The following is a 25,012-nucleotide window of genomic DNA, read 5'->3' as shown; positions in this document are numbered from 1 at the left end:
ATGTTTTTAACACACTATGGTAAGACTTTTTAAATAATTTTCAGCTCACTATACCGTGACATTTTTTTAAACATACTATTTAGTTTTTTTTTAAATTACATTTTATGACAAACTACACCATGACATTCTTCAACTATGACCGTTTTGATAAGATTTTCAACATACTATAATAAGACATTTTTTATTGTGGGAATTTAAAAAACAACAACTTTTTGACATACTATATGATGTCTTTTCACAAGTTTTCTATTTTTATTTTTTCCCCCACATATACTGATTTTATTGCTGATGGCTTTTGATCTACTATATTTTGACTTTTTCAACATACTTTTTTCCATGACATCTTTTTTTACGCATTATAGGTTGATTTTAGTATAGCATGTTATAAAAAATGTCCCAAAAGTGTTAGGGTGTAATATCACATAAAAAATACAATAGTTATAGCATGTTATTAATTTGTCATAAAATGTCTAAGTTTAATTCACAGTACGTCATATAAAATGTCACAACTACCTCACGGATACTTCCACACCAATGCTTTTTGTCTCGTACATAAATATTAAGCAGCTACCATCTTTGTTTTGAGTCATAATTTATGTTTCCTTTTTCATTTTGCAGCAAACTGTTTCTTTAGTCCAGATGTTAATATGAGTCTGATGACTGTGATACTTAAACCCAGCAGTAAGGGATTTATCTGTATCTTAGCTCTGTGATTAAAATGCAAAAATAATACAAAGTGAGAGATCATCTGAACTTAAGTTTTATTTATTCAACCGCAATAGAAAAATCCAACACAGACAACAACAGCCTTTTGTTCTGTACAGCAGTTTCTCAAACTCAGAAGAAAAGGAAGTAAGACGGTGAAATGTGGCAAACGTAAGGCACTGAATCTCTAGAGTTTTGAGTTGATCAATCAGAACGAGAAAGAAAAATAAACCCAGAGAAGAAGAAACTAGACAAACACACTAAAGGAGACCAGAAGCAACAGGACAGACGGACAATTAAAAGACAAAACATCTAAAGAAATAAAGTCCACGCAGCTTGTATTTGTTGTCCGACTCTACCAGAGTCCAACACAGATTGCTGTAGTTTCACAGCAGCGATACAACTCTTAAAGCTGTTCTCAAATTAAATTTTACAATACATTTTTGTTGCTTTAATCACTTTGCTTTTAGCTCACAGTGCTAACAGAGGTGCTGGCTAAACTTGGTTGATGCTTTTTTTTTTTAAGTGCTGGAAAATGTCTAATGCTTTATCGACATGCTAAGCTTTCAGTTGTGCTGCGTTTGAGGGATGCTATAGAGTCAGACATCTGACTTCCTGTTAAAGAGATAGTTCTTAATTTTGGGGGGGAAACCAATCAGCCTCCAGTGTCTTCTCCTCTCTGCATCGGCTGATGGCTAGTATCCCCTCTCCCGGCCCCTCCCCCGGTGGGAGGAGCTAAACTGGACGTAGTTAAACCCCACCCCTGCCTCTCCTCCATGTCTCCTCCTGGGCCCCCCCCTCCCTGAATCATGGCCACCCCTCCCTCTCCCACCTCCTCCTCCTCTCTGATTCCTCCTCGACCCTCTGTGGTTAAAGGTTGTCGGTTTGAATCCCTCCCAGTCGTCCTCCGTGCTGCAGCCCACAGACAGAGACTCTGCCATGGCAACAGTTGCCATGTAACCCACCTGGCTGGGTTCCGGCTGCCCCCGCGGGACGTACGTGTTGGGGGGATTAAGTGGTTTTTGGTGGCCCCGGTAACCACGGGTGAGGTTGTTGTCACCGGAGACGGTCGTCTTGGAAATTATATCATAAGGCGATGGAGAGCCAGGGGTGCTGCTGGGCTTCATGGTTGCCATGGAGACATCCTTGACATCAGGGTTTGAAACCAGTGTGATCTGAGAGAGAGCATATGTATATATAAATACCACTGTAACTACTACAATGTGTTACTGTTTTTATTACAGCTACTACATTCATGTTTCAACAAAACAAATGTAACTACAGGTAATATATTACTACTACCACATAGGTAACTACAACACTGTGACTGCTATAGTAAATGTACAATTACTACTACTCCTACAAACGTTACCACAAGCACTAATATACCACTACTACACAGGTTACAATTACTGTAACAGTTTTACTACTCCTACAAATACTACAATTGACCTATGGGTAAGCCCCGCCCTCAAACGCGATGAGCCAATCACAGTGCGTATAGCCATTCCCATACACTCGGACATTCTCTGCCTGGACGTCCATTGAAATGCATTACAGAAAGTCAGTTTTGTTCGGTTTTATGAGCTTTTTCTGAGATTTGAAGTTTAAAAATGGTCAAACGTTTAAAACTTTTTCAGATGTTTTACAAGTACCTATTGAACTTTCTGCCATTACTGCCATATTTGGAATAACTCCACAAGACACTCACCTTAGCCGCCAGGCAAAGAATACGATAGCTTTCGCATCTCTTATAGCTAGGCGATTAATACTTTTTAAGTGGAAGGAGAAACTTCCCCGAACCTTTAAGATGTGGGTCAATGACCTTCTACACCATTTGGTACTAGAGAAGATTCGTTACTCTACAAGAGGATGTATTCAAACATTTCATGCTACATGGAAACCTTTTTTGAGTTATATAGACAAAGAAGATGTCACTAATATTGGTGTTCTATATGACTGATCCTGTATTATGCATAATTTGAAACCCATAAGGACCACTCTCAATCACTTGCTGATTTTCTTTTGTTTACTTGTTTATCATGCTGTTTTGTTTTAATTAATTATTATTATTTTTCTTATTATTATTCTAACTGTATCACTTTTATTTATTCCTATAAAATATGTACGATATGTACATGATGCATGTAATACAAGTGGGTGCAAACAAACTCAATCAATACTAGGTTGTCGAATGGTACAGTAATATTGTTCCGTGTTTATGTTTATATTTGTATTATTTCTAATCATCAATGCCTTTGAATTTACCCTATTTACACTATTTCTCTACGTACAAATATAAATAAAAAGACTTGGAGCAAAAAATGGTCAAACGGTGTGCATGGGGTACATGCAACTCTGACACAAGGTATCCTGAGAGGCTGGGCGACCAGGTGTATTTTTTACACTTTAAACCACATCTCAACCGAGAAAAGTGTCTCCTTTGGATAAAGTTGTGTGGTAACGTTAGACCACAACATCAACTCAACGTGAATAAGATTAACAATGATGTCTACATCTGTTCTAAGGTAAGTCAACATAGTGTTTGAGGCAACATATTGTCACTTTGCTGGAAAGAAATATAAAGTTATCTTCAACATCTCTAGCTAACATTAGCTAAAGTTAGCCTAACGTTAGCTCCTAGCTGTGTTGTTCATCATGTCACCTTGTTTGCTGGGAGTTCATTAGCCTATTTTGTTCTAGTTTTGTACTTTGGTGATCGTACATCATTGTTAGCTGTCGTCCAAAGGGCTCTAGTTAAGCTAACGTTAACTTCTGGAGCTTAGCTTCATTAACTTATCTGTAATTGCAGAGATAACAAAGGTTGGCAAACGTTATGCTGAATGATTCAGTGTAAATACTGTAGCACCAAACTAACGGAGAGACACTCTTGGTAAAGATGGTAAAAAGGCCGTTATCCTTTTCTCATATTCTGAGCCAAAAACCTTAACTTCAGTGGCACTTTAACTTGTTGTCTTTGATGGCGACGGCAACCAGATGCGGTTCACAAGCGTACACTGTGACCTGTAAATTTTGGCTTGTAATTTAAGCTTTTCATCGACCTTCTCAACAATAAAATGATGAATATATCCCTCCAATGCGTAGTTTAGGCCCTTTTGGTTACTTCTCAATGACATCTGATCATTAAGTCCCCAAAAATCATCAGTTGCCTCCTGTGAAATGCCATGTACTGTGACACCTGCCATAGCGCCGGGCACTGAATGTTGATAGTTTGTCCGAGTGAGTGGAGGGGGCGTGGCTTAGCCATTGGTCACCTGAGGTGCTATGCATTGCGTTATAACATAACTGGACATCTGCCTGGAGAGCAACAGTTTTGTTAGCGCAATTTTATCTTCCGCTAACTTTTTGCACAGATTCACAAGGGGCTGCAAGATCAACAAACCATGTTCTGCGATGAAGAAGCACACGTGTACTTTCTAGGTGACAACACAATCTGTCATCTATGCCAGTATGTCAGCGGTGACTGCAGCGCCCAGTAAACGCGTTACGTGCTTTATTGCACGTACAGCGGCTTTATGACCGTGGTCTAAGTCATGCTGTGATAGGACTTTCTTGCCGCTGGTTGCATACATCAATTTACGTGAGCACAATGTGCAGAAACATGCACCTGGTTCCCTTACTTTCTTTGCACCAGCCTATCTCCTCTACCCATGCCTAACGCCATTTATTTATCTGGACGTTTTCCCCAGATTTCATTAACTTACTTCTCATCTTGATGAGAGAGTCCATGTTGGCTCTGAACCAAGTTTAGTTGGTTTTTGTGTGTGTGTGTGTGTGTGTGTGTGTGTGTGTGTGTGTTCCGTACTATGGGTGTGTTGTTGAGTGGCGGGTCCACCAGCAGCACCGCTCTGGTCAAACTGTCTGCCTGCTCCTTCTTGAGGGCTGATGGGAAAGAAACACTTCATATTAAAAGCTGTGCTAAGAAATGTAAGGCCTTCATTACCCAGAATTCCTGATTGCTATGTGTTAATGATTTACACCCAACATAAAAAGGTTTGATTGATTTTTTAAGTATATTTAAAATTCTCGTAACACTTTATTTTAGAGGTGATAAAAACACTAAAATAAAAACTGTTTACGCACCAAAACCAGGAACCACCACTGGTCTGTTGCTGTTAGCATTAGCCACGTTAGCAGGCGCAGGACTCTCCAGAGAACCAGGGACTCTGCTCAGTCCTTGGCTGGGTATCGTGTCCACATTTGCAGCCTGATGATGCTCCATCGGCGCCTGGCTCACCTGGAGCTCTTCAGGGGAGGATGAAGGCGGGTATCCCAGCGAGGTGGGGGGGTACTGAGGGTACAGCAGGTGTCCCGGGCCTTGACCTGAGTGGTAGCCCTGAGACAACGGTGGGGGAGCCCGATATGGTGGATTTGCAGTGGGATACCCAACTGGGTAGCTGGGGTTTCTGGGAGGGGGTGGCTGTTGCCATGGCAGCGAGGAGCAGGACATCCTGTGGGGTGGAGGCTGGGTGACGGGGTACCCGGCCTGGTTAAAGGAGGGTTCACTGGGATGGGGGGGCTCTGCGAGTGGGGCTTGGTGGTTATACTGAGGTGGCATTGATGCTGAAGTCGGGGGGTACTGGGGGTGTGGGTACACCTCCTGGTGCCTGGCAGGGGGGTTGGAGGGAGGGTAGTGGGGGGTGGGGGAGGGCGAGCGGGAGGGGAGCTTGGGGTGCATGGCATGGGCCTGCTGCAGCGGGAGTAGGTACAAGTAGGGGGGGAACATGGGCATGGAGTAGGCCTGCAGAGACGAGAGCAGAAGCAATAAGTAAATGATGGTTACTTCCTGCTTTTGGCACCAATACAAAGATTTAAAGAAAGAGTTCAACATTTTGGGAAATATGCTCGGCCCGGCCCAGTTGCCAGGCAACTAGTGAGGACTCCAGGAGGTTTCCGGTCCAACCAAGAAAAGATCTGGCACATAACCTCCCATAAAACAGCAAGCAGTCATTTTATGCTTCTGTTCTGATGCAGATACAACCTGTTACTAAGAGAATATTAGAGGTGCTGGTGGATTTACTGTTACCTTCAGACAGAGCCTGGCTTATCGTTTCCCCTCCTATTTCAAGTCTTTATGCTAAGCTACGTTAGCAAGCAGTGCGAATGAGCATATTTCCAAAAACTTTAAGAACTTAATTTTTTCTACTGTATAAGACTGATAAAATCAGATATGATCATAAACTACAGCCTGACAACACAGCATGTCAGCCGATAAATAACAAAACACAAGTTTAAACACTGTCAAACTTTTGGTTGTGGAAATGAAGTAAAATCTGATTTCTTTTGTTAAATTTAACACCAAATATTTTATTTTGTTTGTCCACTTCCTTCTTCTTACTTCAATGCAAATTCAATTAAAAAAAAAAAAAAAAAAGCAACAATGTAAACCTGATCCAGTGGACCAGGAGGTGTGCTATTCAGTTTATGTCCATTGTTCACCTTCCATCTGAATCAATGACTTTGTTTACAGGCCAATTATTGTTCAGAATTTGACAGTATTCTGATGCATAAACTGTTTGGATTTTCCAAATGAAGCATTTTCAGGTTAAGACTTGTGGGATATGCAGACATTATTTGGGTTTCAGAAACATTCTTTGGACATGTACACAGCGGATTCAAAATGTGCATTTTTCCACCATTTTTCACAGATAAGAAACAATAAATTGTGAAGACAATAAAGCCTCCACAAAAATAGCATTTTAAGTCTTGTGTGTGATTTATCCTGGCTTCATATGAGCAGAGGAAATCTCTGCTAGCCGCTAGGCTAATTTATACAATGTAAAATGCCATAGGCTTGTCCTAATAACGTTAGCATGTTGTATTTGTGGGGAAAATGTGTCGAGATTAAGACAAGTGTTTGACTGTGAATGCTGCGAGTTATAGTGAAGCTGATTTGTGAATTTGTCTTAATAAAGACAATTTCAAACACGTGTTTAATGTGTGTTTAACGTGTAACGTGTGTTTAATGTGTGTTTAACGTGTGTTTAATGTGTGTTTAATGTGTAACGTGTGTTTAACATGTAATATGTGTTTAATGTGTGTTTGTGTGTTTAACGTAATGGAGCTGAATTTTGTAACGTTACCTTTGTTAATTGTTGCTGTTGTCCCTGGCTTCATATGAGCAGAGGAAAAGTCTGTTAGCTGCCAGGCTAATTTATACAATGTAAAATGCCATAGACTTGCGCTAATAACGTTAGCATGTTGTATTGTGGGGGAAATGTGTCCAGATAAAGACAAGTGTTTGTCTGTGAATGCTGTGAGTTACAGTGAAGCTGATTTGTGTACTTGTGTTTGAAACTGTCTCTATTAAGCTATGTTTAATGTGTGTTTAATGTGTGTTTGAATCAACTAAACCTTTACAGCACTTCACCGAATCCCCACTGCCCACTAGTGTTTTGGAGGTGTAACTGCAGAGTGACAACAGCGTAGGCGACATGCGTAGGCTCTGTATAGAGCCGACGCACAAGTATAAATCCCGCTTTAGGCTTTCCGCGTAGGCGTGTGGAAGGGCAGAGAGGCCATGGAACAGAACTGTACTGCCAAATATAATGGAAATGGAAGTAAAGTTTTCTTTAACTAAAATGGTCCTGACTGGACTAAAGACAATAACAATGCACTGATATGGAACCTGCTTTGTTTGAGTTTTAACATCTGTCTTACCTTGACACCCAAGTTGAAGAAAAACTTCAAGATGTTGACGTCTGCAGAGGAAGACAAATAAAGCACTGATCACAAAATATCAAATCAAATATCCCCTTGTGCGCGTTGGTGTTGGCATCTGGATGATAAACTGGAAAACTTTGTATCTTTGACTGTTGTTTAAATAAAAAAACATTTGAAGACAAAATCATTGTCAGATTTATCGATAATGAAATAATAATTAGCTGGAGTCCTGCTATAAAGTCTGTCTCCCAGCTTACCTTTTGGCAGGTCGTCTCCTGATTTGCTGCAGGAGTAGGAAGGAGTCGGAGCCATGTCGCCCTTCTCTCCCATAGGGAATCCGGGGTACAGGGGGTCCTGGTAGAGCTGGGACAGCTGCTGCAGGGGTATGGTGCCTGGGATGGTTGGGGGGTGAGGGAGAGGAGGTGCAGACTGGAGCTGGGGGTGATGAGGGGGATAGGGAGGGTGTGGCAGCTGGGTGGGAACATGAGCCGGTGACTCAGGGTGAGGCTGAGGGTGCTGAACGGGAGGTGATGGAGCCTCTGTTTGGTTCTGGGTGTTGGGGGTCTGGGAGGTGGAGAGAGACAGGGAGGGATGTGGGACCTGAGAGGGGTGAGGAGGCTGGGCAAGCTGGACTTGGGGGTGAGGATGGGTGACAGACAGCTGCACAGAGGCAGGAAGTGAGACCTGAGAGGTGCAAGGGTAGGAGGAGGACTGGACCTGGGCCACCTCAGACTGAGACTGTGGGTGTAATTGGGGCTGGGGGTGAGAGACAGAGGCCTGAGGGAGGGAGGTCTGGAGGTCAGACGGCTGGATCTGGGTCTGCGGCAGAGAGGTCACTGCAGCGTGGGACTGAGGCTGACAGGACGGGGCTTCGGCCTGTATCTCAGGCGTCAGATCCTGGGTGGTTTGGTGCGGAGAGGGCTGGGTTTGATTCTCAACTTGGGTTAATGAGGGCTTGGTTCGAGTCTGAGGTGCAGAGATCTGGCTCTGGTTTTGGGGCAGAGCCACAGGAGGATGAATCTGAGACTGAGTCTGAGCTCCTCCAATATTTGGCAAAGAACCTGATGAAAGAGAGAAGACATGGAGAGACAAAGAAGAGGTGATTCATGTGGAAACAGAGAAGCTTTTTTACTTTATTTCATCGTTGATTGAGCGATGAAACGTCCACAGAAAAATGACAACATCTGCGTTTAGATTAGTTCCCTATCGACCTCGCAAAAAGGAGGTGCGAAACCACTGCGCAACCAAAACGGTAGAAGGATAGCATCATTCTTTTCCCTGGTAGCTATGAGCAGCTATCCCCAGGTACCACAGAGCAACAACGTCAGTTCTTTGCGGCTACCTTCCCCCGCAGACAAAAAGGCTGATGGTGGAACAACTTATATCTTGTACAATATTATTCTTCGATATCTGCGATATCCTCTTCTCAGCCATGTGCAACACTGCTTCTCGTTGTTAGTGACTCTTGTGCTCCTATTGTTACTCTATTAAGCACTGTTTTTTGCTTCTGCTCCTCGAAAACACTTCTGTCTTGTATGTTTGTATATTCTGTCAGATATGTAATACTCTATTGTTCTAAACTGGGCCCAGTGAGTGCCCCTGACCTGGAAAACCCACTGGATGTCTGGCTGTTACTGGTTGTGAATCCTGGTTACTTTCCTTCATGATAAATAAAGTTCTACTGAATCAAACTGAATCAAAACCGAAGAAACTGTGCGTTCACAGACAGTTGTTGATGATGATTCGGCTCTGAGAAAAAGAGTTGTCCTACGCTTTTATGTTTTTTAACTAAACTAATAAACTTGCCCTGTGACAGAAGACAACCTCGCCCCAGACAAGAATTCACAACTTCAGTTAAAAGACTTAAAGCCCGAACATACTTGGGCGTACTATTAGCGGAGCGGACTCCGCGAGGAATGTCCGCAGTCATTCGGGCTTTCATAGTCCAGCACACTTCCGCGTTGTAGTTTCCTGTAAAAATGTCTGTGAAAAATCCCCACAATGTGAAAAATACATGCAGAGTACTCACTGGTGCGCGGAGCGGAGTCCGCGCGGTCATAAAATCTGAGCTTTGTGCGCACAGGGCTTGCGGACGTCTGCTTTGAGTCCGCGCAGACCTCTGCAGAGTCCGTTCCGCGTACGTTCTGCCCGAATATGTTCGGGCCTTAACCCTTTGCACACTGAGACCATTTGTGTAATCCGTCATCTGAAAAAAATCACGACGCACAGAAACCTAAAGGCCAAAACATTCATGCTCCTGCTCCTAGACAATTTCAACTACGGGATCAATAAGGGTAAGGCACGTAATTAGTTACACACAGGGTATGATAATCTAGCTATGTTTTCCACTGCATCCTTCTAGTGTAGGCCTATCGCTCAGTGTAACAGGTTAGGTTAGTAACAGGTTGTAACAGCGTTACCTGAGAAATTTGTGATGAGTAACAATGTCCAGCATGATGAAAAAAAACTGTTAGCTTAACGTTACCTGACAACTGAAATCACGCCCACACACGTTTGTCAGCTAACGCTGTTACAACCTGTTACTAACCTAACCTGATACACTGAGCGATAGGCCTACACTAGAAGGATGCAGTGGAAAACATAGCTAGATTATCATACCCTGTGTGTAACTAATTACGTGCCTTACCCTTATTGATCCCGTAGTTGAAATTGTCGAGGAGCAGGAGCACAGATGCAAAATACATCCATGAGCAGGAGTCACCATGGATGCAGGTGTCACTTGCAGGTGCCAGGTGGGAGCTTCTTGCGAGACTTTGAAGTATCTCATCTCCTCGTTCAGGAAAAAAAATACCCCGAAAAACAGAAAAAAATTACCATGAAAAACAGAAAACATTACACCAAAAAAAAAAAAAAAAAAAAAAAGGGACAAAAAAATAAATAAATAAATAAATAAATAAATAAATTACTCAAAAAACAGAAAAAAATACTCAGAAAAACAAGGAAAAAAATTGCACCAAAAAAAAAAAAAAAATCAGAAAAATAAGTAAATTACTCCGAATACTCCGAAAAACAAAAAAAAAAAACAGAAAAAATTTCACAGAAAAACAGGGCTTTTTTATTTGTCAAGTGAATGCAATACTCTTCCGTACTACGCGTTACGAAAATTCCCACTACGAGACAAAATGATATGACGCATTTCCTCCTTTGCCTCTCTCCACTGGAGTTATTTATCTGTCATCACTCCCTCTCTGTCTTTCATTTGGCGCTGCAGCTGCATGAAGAGGTGGAGCTGTCCTCCTCATTCTGTGTGCGGTCCACATCCTCCTCCTCATCATCATCATCCACCTGAATGTTACTAACTGACCCATGAAACGATTCTGCGTGCCCTGTTCCTCTGTCTTGTCGCAGCTGTGTCCCGCCGCCACATTTTCTTCAGTGATTCTCGGTCAAACGTCTCTGAAGGCTCTAACGGACGCAACAAACACAGAAAATCGAGCCTGCTCTGAAACTGTTAATGACTGACGAAAGTTTCGGACTCAGTGTGTGAAGGCTTTAACAGTGCGTACTGATGACATCAGTGTAAAAATGTACAACTCAAACGTCTTTACTCCACAGTAGAAACACCAGTTTGAAAAATGAAGTCTGACTGAACAGATTCTTACTTTGTGCTGAAACTGCGGGAGCCTCGGGGACTTTAGCAGCCTGATGGATGGGAGAGGATGAGGAGGAGAAGGAGGGCGGACTGGGGGAGTGTGGGAGAGAGGAGACAGGCGGGGAGGAGCGGGGGAGAGAGGAGGGAGAGGGAGCAATGGGAGCAATGAAAGTGGGAGGTGGCAGTGAAGGAGGAGGAGGGGAGGTGGATGATTTAGGAGGGAGAGAGGAAGAGGAGGCGGGGGGAGGAGAAGATGAGGAGAGGGCGCTGGGAGTGGGGGGAGATGAAGCCGCGGGGAGAGAAGGGGTGACTAAGGAGAAGAGAGTGGCAGAGGATGGGACGGAGGGAGGTACAGCACCACCCGTTACAGGAGGCTTGGTGCTCGAGGCAGCAGCAGCAGCAGCAGCAGCAGCAGCAGCAGCAGCAGGAACAGCAGGAGCAGCAGCAGCAGCAGCAGCAGCAGCAGGAGCAGCAGCAGCAGCAGCAGCAGGAGCAGCAGCAGCAGCAGCAGGAGAACTTGGTGCAGCAGCATAAGAAGGTGTGTTTGTTTTAACAGTGGAGGCAGCACAGGTGAGTGGGAGGCTGGATGTGGACGCTGCAGGAGCAGCAGTCGTGTTCATGTTGGGCGCCGCGGCCTTGATGGAGCTCAGCCACGCTGGATTACTAGAGTCAGACGTCGCAGACGGAGCAGCAGGAGGTTTAGCAGCAGGGAGGGTGGGGGTGGTGGGTGTAGTAGTATTTGCAGTAGGTGCAGTAGCAGCAGCAGCAGTGGATGCAGGTGGTGGTGTGGAGGATTTGGGTCTTTCTCCAGGAGCAGAGGGGGACGGCGCTCGGACGTCTTCAACAGGACTCTTCTGTAAAAACACGGAGGACATATGAAATCTATTAAAATGATGTGCAGCGTTCACTGAGGAGTTTTCTTCTCGTCAAACAAAGTCGTGTTCACAGCTTCAAGCACCAAAATGTTTTTACTGGCACCATTTGGTATATTTCACGCTGTGGGCTAATGGGCATGTAGCTACTTCCATGTTTCAGATGATACGTCATGTTTGTAGTCGACCAATGAAGATGAGTTTACATATCACCTTGGGTTCGTCCTTCACCTTCTCAAAATGATCCCACACTTTGGATTTCCTGCCCGACATGTTATTAACTAGCCTGTGGAATAACCGCAGGTACCAGCCCTGGAAGTTAACCTGACTCCTGTCTGACTGCTGAGCGTGGACACTTCCTGTGTCTGTCCTTTCAAAGTAAATTCCTACATGGTCCAGTCATATAGGTGTTGATTTATTTTGACAAGGCACAGCTCCTGATTGAGTTTCATGTTTTCTCTGCGACTAAGCGACCAATGAAATCTTGCTGACTCATGACCTCTCTGGTCGACTATCAGGAGGCAGCCCTAATATGGAAACCGCAACACTTCAATAACCAGCTAGATTACAACAGCTTTAATTACCATTTGTGAGTATGAATGAAACTAAACGTTACACTGATGTTTATCTCAGAGTGCAGACGTCACGCCCTGAAAAACAGGCGCTCAGTAAAGGCCCTGACACACCAAGCCGACAGTCGGCCGTCGACCAAAGTCGGGCCGTCGGTGAGCATGTTGAATCAGCGGCGGAGCTTGTTGGTGAGAGAGATCACTCTGATTGGCTGTTCAGGTTTTATTTCCTCGCCCCTGTAGCGAGTGAATCTGCCTGTAGTGAAACAGGTGCTTCCTCCTCAGGCTCCACTTCACTCAGCTGCCCCACAGACCCGCTGCTTCTTCACACTTTAACCTGAATAACAAACCGGAGCTAGCTGGGAGCATGACCGGAGGGAAGCACAGCCAGTTAGCCTCCGCTAGTCTCTGAGCTAGCCCCGGCTCTCCGTTTGGATCCAACCGGAGCACCAAGCCCTGGTTTGTTATTCAGGTTAAAGTGGGAAGACGCAGCGGGTTTCTCGGGCAGCTGAGTGAAGTGGAGCCTGAGGAGGAAACACCGGGACCGTCTGGATGTAATAGTCCGTGGAGGTGCTCGGCTGCACAGATAGGAAACCCCTCGGCTGACAGGATGTACCACTCTCTCACTCCGCTCTCTCTCACGCAGGCGCAGAACGTACGTGCTACTTGGCCGTCGGATGTAGTCCGTGTAGTGTGTTCAAATGCAACTGACACAGGGCGACGTGAGGCGACGTGAGGCGACGTGAGGCGACGCAACAGTTGGCTTTCGTCGCTGCTAGTTCTTTGATGTCGGTTTGGTGTGTCTGCACCTTAACGCGGGAGCGCTGTGGTGTCTGAGCGTGCCTGCCGCTCGTCTACATTGAAAACAATAAATCTGAAGGCACAAAAAAAACGCGTCCTGTGCACGGCCTCTTACTTGGACAACAGGAGGCATTTCTAGAGTTGTACTTGTATGTTTAAATTCTGTGTAGTTTAACAGATGCCATGAATGAACGCACCGTCTTGCTGCTCTTGTGTCTCTTCTCTCCTCCCTTCTTCTTCCCTCCATCACCCTGGATCCCAGCCTGAAAAACAAACATACTTAAGAAAAGACAAAAACATCCCGACTCACTGCGGACACATGTAGCTTCTGTCTCGTTTGCAGAACAGAGGAGCAGCTTTCAAAACGAACAGGAATTGAAGAAGCACACAGACGTGTCTTCATGTCGTCGCCTCTTCCTGTATGTTGGTGATGTAATCATGACACACAATGACGTACACCACATCATCAGTGGCCTTGAACTCACCCCGAGGGCAGGGAAGCTGTATTCGTCTCTGAGCTGGATCTCCACCAACGCCACGTTCCTCTCCTCCTCCTCTTTGGCTAAAAGGTGCTCCTCCGTCACACCGAAAGCACGCTCAACCAAGCTCACCGACTTCCTATAAAGGAATATATAAACAGCTGTTAGGCCGCCTCACACACACTCAAAGTAAGAAGCCAAATTAAGAAGCCTGGCGCAGCGTCGTCTGCTTTTAGTTCTGAAGAAATCTGTACATTAACTTTCCCTGCATGCACACAGTTGTTACCTGAGCGTCTTGTAGACTACAAACACACTAACCTGGTGGCCTTCGCTCCTCCCTGCTCCTCTGCGGTGGCCTGCGGAGGCCAGGAGTGCTGCTTCTGCACACGCCCGCTGGAGCCCGGTGCTGTCGCCGGGGCAACAGAGGAGGAGGATGCTGGGACGTGTTTCCCCCTGCCTCTGCCTTTACCCTTCTCCTCCCACTCTGATGGAGACAGAGGCGTCATTAGTTTGTTTATTTTAAGAGTTTGTGAATGTGTGTTTAGTCGATACTGTGCGTGTGTGCGAGTGTGTGTGTGTGTGTGTGTGTGTCCACCTCCTCCGTGTCCGTTGCTGAGCCTCTTGTCTCTGTTGACCACAGTACTCCAGCTGCTCTCATCGCTGAGAGGACGCAGACTCCACAGTGAAACCTGTCTGCACACAGGACAGTAACCGAGTGCGTAAGTACAAGAACCTCAAATGTGTTCTTGTGTTAAAGATGGGCTTCTGTGTGGAGTCTGCATGTTCTCCCCGTGTCAGTGTGGGTTTCCTCCAGGTACTCCAGCTTCCTCCCACAGTCCAAAGACATGCAGGTTAACTGGTGACTCTAAATTGTCCGTAGGTGTGAATGTGAGTGTGAATGGTTGTCTGTGTCTATGTGTCAGCCCTGCGATAGTCTGGAGACCTGTCCAGGGTGAACCCTGCCTCTCGCCCAGCGTCAGCTGGGATAGGCTCCACCTCCCCATGACCATGAATGAATGAATGAATGTACTTTATGTCACTTAAAAATGACGGCTCACTCTGTCTTATTCTGTTAAATGCCTGCTGCCTTGACTCCTCTCCTCACGTCTCTTCCTCACCTCCTGCGCTCACATGTGGGAGGGACCAAGACTTGAGGAGAGGAGGATGTACAAACAGAAAAGCCTACAGTGTAGTGTGTGTGTGTGTGTGTGTGTGTGTGTGTGTGTGTGTGTGAGACCTACTTCCTGCTTCCCAGTTCTTCTATGTGCACAGTCACTGGGCCGTTGTTGGGAGGAACCTCCTTGACGGTTGCGCTGTAGCTCCGTCCATCAAGACGAACCTGCAGGTCACACCGTGTAAACAAATCTTCAAAATGCACCGGAGGAAACAGGACTTTACAGACGACCCTGAACACATCGTGCACACACACACACCTGGCAGCGGTCTCCGACAGTGAACTGCATCCCAGCAGCGATACAATAATCCATCTTCTGTTGAGCTGAAATAAAAAGAAAATATTTTAATCATTTATTCTCTTTATGACGGATTAATTCTTCACCCGCAGTTCACACTACTCTACCTCTCCCTCACCTCTCTGTCAGACTGATTTATATATTTTAATGTGATTTATTACACACTCACCGGCCACTTTATTAGGTACACCTGTTCAACTGCTCCTTAACACAATCAGCCAATCACGTGGCAGCAACTCATTTAGTCATGCAGACATGGTGAAGACGAGCTGCTGAAGTTCAAACTGAGCATCAGAGTGATGAAGAAAGGTGATTTAAGAGACTTTGAACATGTCTATGACACCAAGAACTAGCAAGGTGTACCTAATAAAGTGGCCAGCGAGGTTCCACTGAACTTGATGACTCTGCTGCTTTTCACACCACTGTGTCTCTCTTGCCTTTTAAATTTGACTTGACCTGCTCGTATCTACAGACCTGTGCTTCAGTTCGTCAAACTAAAATGTGGGAAATTGGTCATGCTCTGCGACAGCAGCATTGATTTTTACTGATTGATACATTTTGTGTGAATTAACTAATCAATTAATCAGCTGTTTGACTGAGCAGAACTTTGTGTTTGAATAGAGACAATGTGTGTGTGTGTGTTACCTCTCTTGGTCTTGTGCCAGACGTCGTACTCTATGTTTCTGAGCAGAGTCGGGTTCAGTGAACGTCTCACCCGCTCAGGCAGGTGCCGACCACGCCCGCGACCCTGTCACACACACACACACACAGAGTTAATCAGTGATAAAATAACAAAGGTGGTGTAGCAGGTGTGTACAGGTCAGGAGTTTGATTGTTACCCTGTAGCTGTGGTTTCTTGCAGCCGTTGTGCTCGTTCCATTTTCCACCCTGAATCATAAAAACACAAATCATTCGTTTTTTTCTCCAGTGGTGGAAGAAATATTCAGATCTTTTCCTTCAGTAAGAGAAGTAAAGTGAGCAAAGCCACAGTGCTACATGACAAGTTCTGAAAATATATATTTGTGACTTGTGTAACTTCTTTTGTTGAGTTGCGAAATGTGATGTACACTGGTCTGTTATTGTGTAAACTACAGGAGCGAGGTGGTGATGTGACAGTGTGACAATCGTGTTCACATCACTTGATTCCAGCTATCGCTTCTACTTCACGGTAAACCAAATTAGCTGGACAGCTCTACATTGTACTCCACAAAACACTCCAGCGGCTGAACTAACACAAGTAACGTGACGCAAAGATTTCCTTCACATTCAGTGTGAACACACAAGTAGACTCTGTTCAGTATGTACAGCACATGGGAGTTATTATTCAAATAGAAACCCTTTTTCAAGGTTCAGGGGAAGTTTCCTACCAGAGCGCCTCTCCAGCGTCCAGGTCGGACTCGTCGCTGCTGACGCAGGCGTTCATGCTGTCGTCACTCAGGAGATCAGTGGATCGACCAGTCCGCTGGCACGGACCCAGACAGCTGCGGTCCACTTTAAACACTCCTTCATACAGCAGCTCGTACAAGATGGCTGACAGACACAGAAGGACATGCACAGTCAGGATGGTTCAGTTCACTGATGAGACATTGAAAGACACGACCTATAGGAGTGCACGATCATTCTGCCCCACAAAGACAAAACCAGGGTATTTAGAAATCCTGACTGTGTGATTTTCAATACTGTCAAAAATATAAATGCTCCTCTTTCTGTTTAAAGCCGGATTTAGTTCCTGTCTGTTTCTGTAAGCTGAAACCATTTCCCTCAGTGGAAACAAAACTTGTATTTACTTTAATTTAACAGATAAGAAACAATAAATTGTGAAGACAATAAAGCCTCCACAAAAATAGCATTTTAAGTCCTGTGTGTGATTTATCCTGGCTTCATATGAGCAGAGGAAACCTCTGCTAGCTGCTAGGCTAATTTATACAATGTAAAATACCATAGGCTTGTGCTAATAATGTTAGCATGTTGTATTTGTGGGGAAAATGTGTCCAGATAAAGACAAGTGTTTGTCTGTGAATGCTGCGAGTTATAGCGAAGCTGATTTGTGAACTTGTCTTAATAAAGACAATTTCAAACACGTTTAATGTGTGTTTAACGTGTTTAACATGTGTTTAATGTGTGTTTAATGTGTAACGTGTTTAACGTGTGTTTAATGTGTAACGTGTGTTTAATGTGTGTTTAACGTGTAATGTGTGTTTAACATGTGTTTAATGTGTATATGAATCAAACTTTACAGCACTTTGGTGCTGGTATCATATTCAGTATAGTCTCAGTTCAAGAACATTTCACGATTTCTGAGTTTAATCTCAAACACTCACACTGGCAGAGAGCAGTGTCCTTGATGTGGCTGATGGGATACACACTGTCGTAGTGATTCCCGTTCAGAAAACACAACCGCACCTGAGAGAGAGAAACAAAATGTTGTTGAACATATAACATATTGGTTTTAAATAGTTTCTGGGAAAAAAAAAACAACTGCTAATTCCGCATTAAAATAACATTTTTTTGCAGCCTGTACCTAATAAACTGGGTTCTCAGTAAATAAGGGGGCTTTCACACCTGCCCTGTTTGGTTCAGTTCAATCTAACTCAAGTTAGGTGTGAACACAGCGATCACACTCAGGTGTGCACCAAAACAACCGGACCGAGACCTTCTTGAAGAGGTGGTCTCGGTCCGGTTACAAACGAACCAACTGCAGTCACATGACACATTCTTTGGGTTAAACATGAGCACGAACATGTTACAATGAGCAGCGCTAAAATCAACCTGTGTAGTTGTCCCTCCATTGTGACATTAGAAAGTGTCACATTTATCTTGCAAGTGTACTCTTCTTCAACGTTGGGTTTACTTCCTGGATTTTTCCCACATGGAAATTCTGACCAATCAAGAGCAGCTTTCTCACACAAGCCATTTGATCTGGTCCTCTTGTAAATGCTGCCATGAGAACACGAACCAACTCTAGGCAATTATACAACTTTGTGACAACATGAGTCCCTGATTCAGACCAAAGGAGACGACTCTAGGTCTGAGAGCACCCTTAGTGTGTTCTCTTTCAAGAGGGAAACATTTAATCCCAAAGTAATTTTATGAATAAAAACAATTCTCCAAACTCACCACTTAAAAAACAGTTGATGGGAAATATAAATAACAACTTTAAACAACCTGCAGCTGAACTAATGGACTGTGGGGACAGAAAGACAGAAACAGTCAAAGTCTCACCTTGTCCTTGAAGTTGTTGTCTGTGATGTTGACGGCTGGTTTACCTGGCTCCTGGTAGATCAGGAAATCTCTCCTACAGAGAGACGAACACATTCACACGTACAGAGAGAGGATTAGAAACATCACAGTAAGTGCAACCCTATATCCAGTAAAGTTTGGACGCTGTGTAAAACGTAAATAAAAAAAGAATGCTATTATTTGCAAATCTCATAAACACATATTTCATTCACAGCAGAACATAAACAGCATATGATATGAATGTAAAACGGCCTTGTGCATGAATGAAGCACTAATTGGTTTAACCGACTAATATTTCTGCAGTCCAGACCCTTCACCACTAGAAAACATTTGGTGCATCATAAGGAAAGCCCAATCAGTCTTTTTTCAGCATTGGCAGTATAAAAACAAAATCGGGGAGTGCAGCAAAATGCCGCCTGCCTACTTTTGTTTATACAGAATGTGCCTTTTTTGGGGCAATGGGGGCGTGAGCAAGTAACAAAACATGTAGCTCAGAGTGTGACGTAAACAGTGACGTGGGAGGGAAGCCACGGCTGGTCAGTCCTTCTGTGATTCTCTTGTAAGTCGGCCCGTCCTTCACCGTCCCCGTCATCTGACGGTTAATGGCCTCTTCGTTTGCGAGGGCAAGGAGGGCGCGCAATTCCTTGTCTCCCCAGTTGCTCATCTTTACAGTGTCTGTCAGGTTTGCGTTTCCCTCTTGCTACTAGTTGCTCGCTAATTCCTGCTATCAGCTGTTTCCTGTTTATCCACCGCCAGTGGCTCGCACATGCGGCGTCATCAACAGCTCCTCCCACAAGTCATCAACAGCCCCTCCCGTTGTGGAAGGCCGCCTCGGTCTGTTTAAACCAAAAAGGTTCCACCAATATGTCTACCCTACGAGGCGGAAAATTGGGCACCTCGGATCAACTTGCCAATCCGCCTCTGTGTGTCTAAACGCTCACAGCTTACCAACAAAATGGCCCAACATTCGCCGAAAAGCTGGCAGTGTAAAAGGAGCCATTAATTGATTCCTCTTCCCAAAACTCCAACAACTGGTGTCCTCACTTCCCAGACTGTTGCTAAAAGAAGAGGGGATGCTACACGATGGTAACCACGGCCCTCACCCAATTTTTTTTAAGATGTGTTGCCGCCGTCGAAATCAACATGAGCCAATATCTGATTCATCTGATATAGTTTCATTCTCAGCTGCAGGTCAGCTGGTTCATGTGGCTACAATCAGGAACGTCTCCACGATCATGGCCAAACATGATCCAGTCAACAGTTGCACCTCAACATCCCGTCTCATGTGAAGCCACATAAGAAAAATCACTATTTCTACTTTCATTCATTCAAACTTTTTCTACACAACTCTTACTTGTACATGACGGCCAGCGCGTTGATCTCCACCTCGCCCACCCACTGCTGAAAAACACAAAGCCCAAAGAAGTGACATCAGTTATTCATACATCAACAAACAGCTCCAGTAAACAGAGCGAACACAAGAACATAAAATATTTCAGTAAATAAACCAGAGTCACTGATTCTGTGTTACCTGCGGGTCCTGGAGCTTGAACAGGTAATCCTCAAAGTCACCTTCGATAAACTGCAACACAGCAAAGGGACAACGTTAGTATTTAAAGTCCAGTTTGTCTCAAGTCTCGGCTTTGAAGTCTTCAACACAGTAAGTAACTTCACTTTGAATCTTCAGAGAAACAGTTAGTGTAGTAAGAACACAGAAATAATGCACGCTTTCTTAAATTCTAAACATTTTTTAAAAAGATATTTACTCAGCAGTTTCAAATTCACTTTGTAAAAGTTAAAAACAAACCGATCTCGTGTGTTAAAAGCTACAATTATTTGTCATTTCAGAGCTGCATGTATGCAGACATGTGTTTCGTCCCAACTTTAAACATTAGCTAAAACAAATTATTTATTCATTCATTCATTTTAAATAAAAGTATAAACTCATGATTTGATTTTTAAAAGATCTTTGTCTTTATTAAGACCCAGTGAGCTTGAGGTGGAAGTCAGTAAGTACTGACACGTTGTTAGTTTCAGTCTGATCATGGACGACAAGGAAAATATAGAATAACACCAGCCAGCTCACAGCCCTGCTCTGTCCTGCTCTGCCAGAGACTGAACTGCATTCTGGGAGATGTAGTAATGCCAGGCTGTAGAACGAGCTCAGGCGGTGCGATTATATCACCATCATAAAACAACCACGAGAGCTTTTACTTTCAGTTCACTCTCAACCTCAGTTATGAAACAAGTCACACAAACCTGCCATGCCACCTCACCAGCTACAGCACCATCTGTGATTTCTACATTTATCCCTGATCGACGATCGATTACGTCTCACAGTAACCTCTGAATCTCATGATCAGTTGCTTGAGACTCTGCTGATTCACAGGGAGGAGCTTTTAAACTGCTGCTATCACTAAGAGTCCCTTGGATTTGTTCAGTTATGCTCCTTTATAGTTATTTTCCAACACAATATGTTCCTACAAAACATTTAACAAAGAGCAGAATAACGATATTATTTCCTATAGATTCATCTCCTTTTGTTCTTTTAAATGTCAGAAAATAGTGAGAAATTTCCTAAAATCCAAGATGACATCTGTAAATTGTCCGGCTTTTTGCCAATAGTCCAAAACCCAAAGATATTCAATTACTTACAATAACTTAGGGTGCGTTGTCTCCTTTGGTCTGAATCAGGGACTCATTTTAATACTAGGCTGTATAATTGCCTAGAGTTGGTTCACAGCATTCTACCAAAATTACCTATAGTTCAACATAACAAAACATCCTCCTCCAATTCAAAATAAAACTATTTAATGACATCAGAGAGACCTGCCTGATCAGGTGTGAGTCACAGTGTACATACCGCTTCATAGCTCTCTCTGTTCTTCCTCAGGAACTCCACACACTTGGCCCGAACTTTAGTGTGAAGACTTTGGCAGTGCAGCACCTAAACGGGGTCAAAGGTCAACACCAACACACTGTAATATTCAAACAAAGTAGTAGTATGTAAGCTAACTTTTATTCATGCATATTTATCTACCTTAAATTAATAAGTAAACTTTACAAAGCTACAAATTTAAGTGTCCTGAAGATTAAAGTTTATAAATGTGCTGAAAACCTCATGAGCCACTTAAGCTATCTTTTATCAATACAGCTTTACGCACGTCACCAGGGTGTCTACGGATACAACCACGTTAAATGTACGACTTTTTAAGACCTTTTTAATACCACCTTATATTAAATTTGAGACCAAACCTATGTAAGTACTCTTTCCAAGTGATGTCAGTTCAAAATGACCAGTAAGGAAAAACAACAACAATTTGGGTGAGTTTAACGTGTTTCATGTAAAACGAAAACAAAATCTTATCACTGTCACAAATGCTACTTATTATTGCAATTCTTCCGTCAGTCAGGCTGGAGGAATTTTCGCGGTAATGTGACTGAAAATATTTAAGACCCATCATATCTGATTTTAAGACTTTTTAAGACCTTACATTATTAGAACTTAATTTAAGACATTTTAAGACTTTATGGGCCTGTAGGTTACACTCATAAAGCTGTTTTACAGTCTGCTGACAGCTTTGTTCCTTAAGCTAACTTTTATCAGTACAGCTTTACGTTACATTCAGAAGTCAAATTCGTAACTTTTCTAAATTAAGTGTTTTAGCGATTAAAGTTTAGAAATGTTTCCTGTTAGCTCTTGACCTCTGTTGACAACGATGTTACTCAAGCTACTTCCATCCATACAGCTTTATCTACGTTATCTTTAGAGGCCACTTTACAAATGTTACACATTGAAGTATTTTAAAGGTTAAAGTTTATGAATGTTTACTGTTAGCCTTTGAAATCCACCGACAACCTTTTATTGAAGCTAAATTATCTAAACAACTTAATGTTACATTCAGAAATTCATTTTGAAAAGTTGTAAATTTAAGTGTTAAGAGATAAGAGTTTAAAAATTTTGACCTTTAGCTTTGAAAAACGTTACATTCAGAAGTAAATTTAGAAAAGATAGGAATTTAACCGTTTTAGAGATTATAGTTTATAAATATTTACCGTTAGCTTCTGAAATCCACTGACAACCTCGTTACTTGGGCCAACTTTTTTCCATACAGCTTTATTGACAGTCGTTCAGAACTTTTATAGAAAAGTTACAAATTTAAGTGTTTTTAAGATTTAAGTTCATATATGGTTACTGTCAGCTTTGGAACTGCGCTGACAACATTGTTACTTAAGTTAACGTTTAGCTTTATCTACAGTAAATTCAGAACTCAATTTAAAGAAGTCACAAATTTAAGCGTCTTGGATATTAAAGTTTACTTTAAATGTTTACTGTTAGCTTTTAAACTCCAGCAATAGTCTTCTTACTTAAGCTAACATTTACCAATCCAGCTTTACATTACATTCATAACTCATTTATAAGAATTATAAATCTAGTTATTTTGAAAATTATAAATATTAACTGTTAGCTTCTGAACTCTGCTGACAACCTGGTTACTTAAACTCACTTTTACAGCTTTAGCTACGTTACATTCAGGAGTCAATTTAAAAAAGTTACAAATTTAAGTGTCCAGAGATTTAAGTGTATAAATGTTTACTGCTGGCATTTGAACTGCACTGACTACCTATTAAAGCTACTATTATTACTATAACTATTATTAAAGCTAACTTTAATCTAAACAGCTTTACGTTACATCCAGAAATCAATTTAGAAAGTTTGTTGTTTTAGAGATTAAAGTATATAAATAGTTACTGTTATCTTTTGAAGCCTGCTGACAACCTTAAGCTAACTTAACTTGAGCCAACTTTTATCCATCCAGCTTTATCTACCGTAAATTCAGAAGTCAATTAAAAAAAGTTATAAATTTAAGTGTTTTGATTACAGATTATAAACGTTAACGTTAGCTCCTGAACTCCACCCACTACCTTCGATCCGTACAGCATTACGTTACATTCAGAAATAAATTTAGAGAAGTTACAAATTTAAGTGTTTTAGACGTTAAAGTTTATAAATGTTAATAGGGATGCATGATAACATGATACTGGCTTTAGAATGAAACATCAAAATGAGCAAACTTTTTTTTCTTAATTTGCACAATAAATAAATATTGCATACATTAAAAAGTACGATATTTCATGCCTCCATCTGCTGGTGGGCTGTCACGATATGAGTGTACATACGTAATACGATGTTAATTCCTCTAAAGAAGAGACTTGATCACTAAAATAAGGTGGAGAATAAAGAAGGTATATCGAGATTAGTTATCGGTCAAATGAGTCGTTATATATTAGCAAAAAATCCAATATTGTGCATCCCTAAATATTAACTGTACAACCTTGTAACTTTAAGTAACTTTGATCCACACAGTGTTTTAAATCTAAATTTAAGTGTTTTAAATATTAAAAAGGTTATAAATGTTTACTGTTAGCTTTTAAAGTCTGCTGATAGCCTTCTTACTTAAGCTATTTTGTCCCATAAACCTTTAGCTGTGTTGCATTCAGGAGTCAGATTGGAAAATATACAAATTTAATTGTTTAAGAGATTAAAGTTTGCTCATATTTACGGTTAACTTTTAAACTGTTGACAACTTACTCCTTTTATTCACACAGCTTTACATTATATTCATAAGTCCATTTAGAAATGTCACAAATGTAAATGTTTTAGAGATTAAAGTTTATAAATGTTTACTGTTTTAAACTGCGCTGACAACCTTGATACTAAGCAAACTTTGTTTCGTACATCTTTATCGACATTACATACAAACCTCAAATTGGAAAAGTTACAACTTTAAGTGTTTTAGACTGAAGTTAAGAAATGTTTTAGCTTTTAAAACCCGCTGACAACCCTGTTACTTTACATAACTTTCCCCATACCGCTTCAGCTACGTTACATTCAAAAGCCAATTTAGAAAAGACTCAAATTAAAGTGTTTCAGTGATTAAAGTTAATAAATGTTAACTGTCAGCTTTTGAAACATGCTGTCAACCTTCATAGTTAAGCTAACTTTCATCCGGCTAACATGACCACACACTTGCTGCCCTGCATGAGCACAACAAACCGACCAAGCCCAGCTCTTCACCTGTGCCCAACAAGCTAACGTTAGTTTCAAACTAGCTTTTCCCACAAGTTTTATCACTTTACCTGCTCGGCGACAGCCCGAAACAAGCACGACCCGTCCTTGGCGATCTTCTTCCGATGCAAACCGATTGATTTCAAGTAGGAATCCATTAGTTTCTCTGCCCCCCTCTCCTCATTACCCTGCATGCTTCCGCCGCTGTCCATGCTAGCGGGGGGCTAACCGCTAAAAGCTAGCTGGTGAAACAACGCTACCTGCGTGTGTGACGGTGCAGTGGTTCAATCTTTAAGACGCCACCGGCTACAAGTTGTAAATATCGGCGCCGAAGAGTGTTAAATATCTACATCTATGATCCAGCGAGTGTCAAACACAGCAATGACAGCGTCTAGTTTCGTTTTCCAGGAAGCCCGACTCATCCCAGGCACGGTCAGAAAGTGAAAGTAGTACGGTCAACTTTAGCCCGCAGTTAGCAGCCAGGCTAACAACTAGCAACACGCCCCC

General features: G+C 42.6%; 1 protein-coding gene across 2 annotated transcripts; it reads right to left on the bottom strand.

The window, feature by feature from the left end:
- Nucleotides 1–749: 749 nt before the first annotated feature.
- otud4 (OTU deubiquitinase 4) lies at nt 750–25,012 on the bottom strand. Of its 2 annotated transcripts, none has more exons than XM_078163777.1 (21): nt 24,577–25,012; nt 21,299–21,382; nt 19,967–20,017; nt 19,790–19,836; nt 18,418–18,490; nt 17,517–17,598; nt 16,563–16,725; nt 16,035–16,083; nt 15,841–15,943; nt 15,157–15,221; nt 14,965–15,062; nt 14,319–14,416; nt 14,042–14,207; nt 13,730–13,862; nt 13,442–13,507; nt 11,013–11,853; nt 7,647–8,450; nt 7,387–7,427; nt 4,810–5,467; nt 4,532–4,608; nt 750–1,880 (listed from the first exon to the last, which is right to left on the bottom strand). In XM_078163777.1, the coding sequence occupies exons 1-21, from the start codon at nt 24,715–24,717 to the stop codon at nt 1,401–1,403; spliced, it is 4,320 nt and encodes a 1,439-aa protein (XP_078019903.1). In that variant the 5' UTR covers nt 24,718–25,012; the 3' UTR covers nt 750–1,400. The 2 variants fall into 2 exon arrangements, with proteins under 2 accessions (XP_078019903.1, XP_033465247.2); XM_033609356.2 differs by having other exon boundaries at nt 11,013–11,856; nt 24,577–25,011.

The sequence above is a fragment of the Epinephelus lanceolatus genome, chromosome 22 (genome assembly GCF_041903045.1).
Source record: "Epinephelus lanceolatus isolate andai-2023 chromosome 22, ASM4190304v1, whole genome shotgun sequence".
NCBI lineage: Eukaryota > Metazoa > Chordata > Actinopteri > Perciformes > Serranidae > Epinephelus > Epinephelus lanceolatus.
The sequence above is the reverse complement of the archived record's forward strand: the minus strand, read 5'-3'. Positions and strand labels throughout refer to the sequence as shown.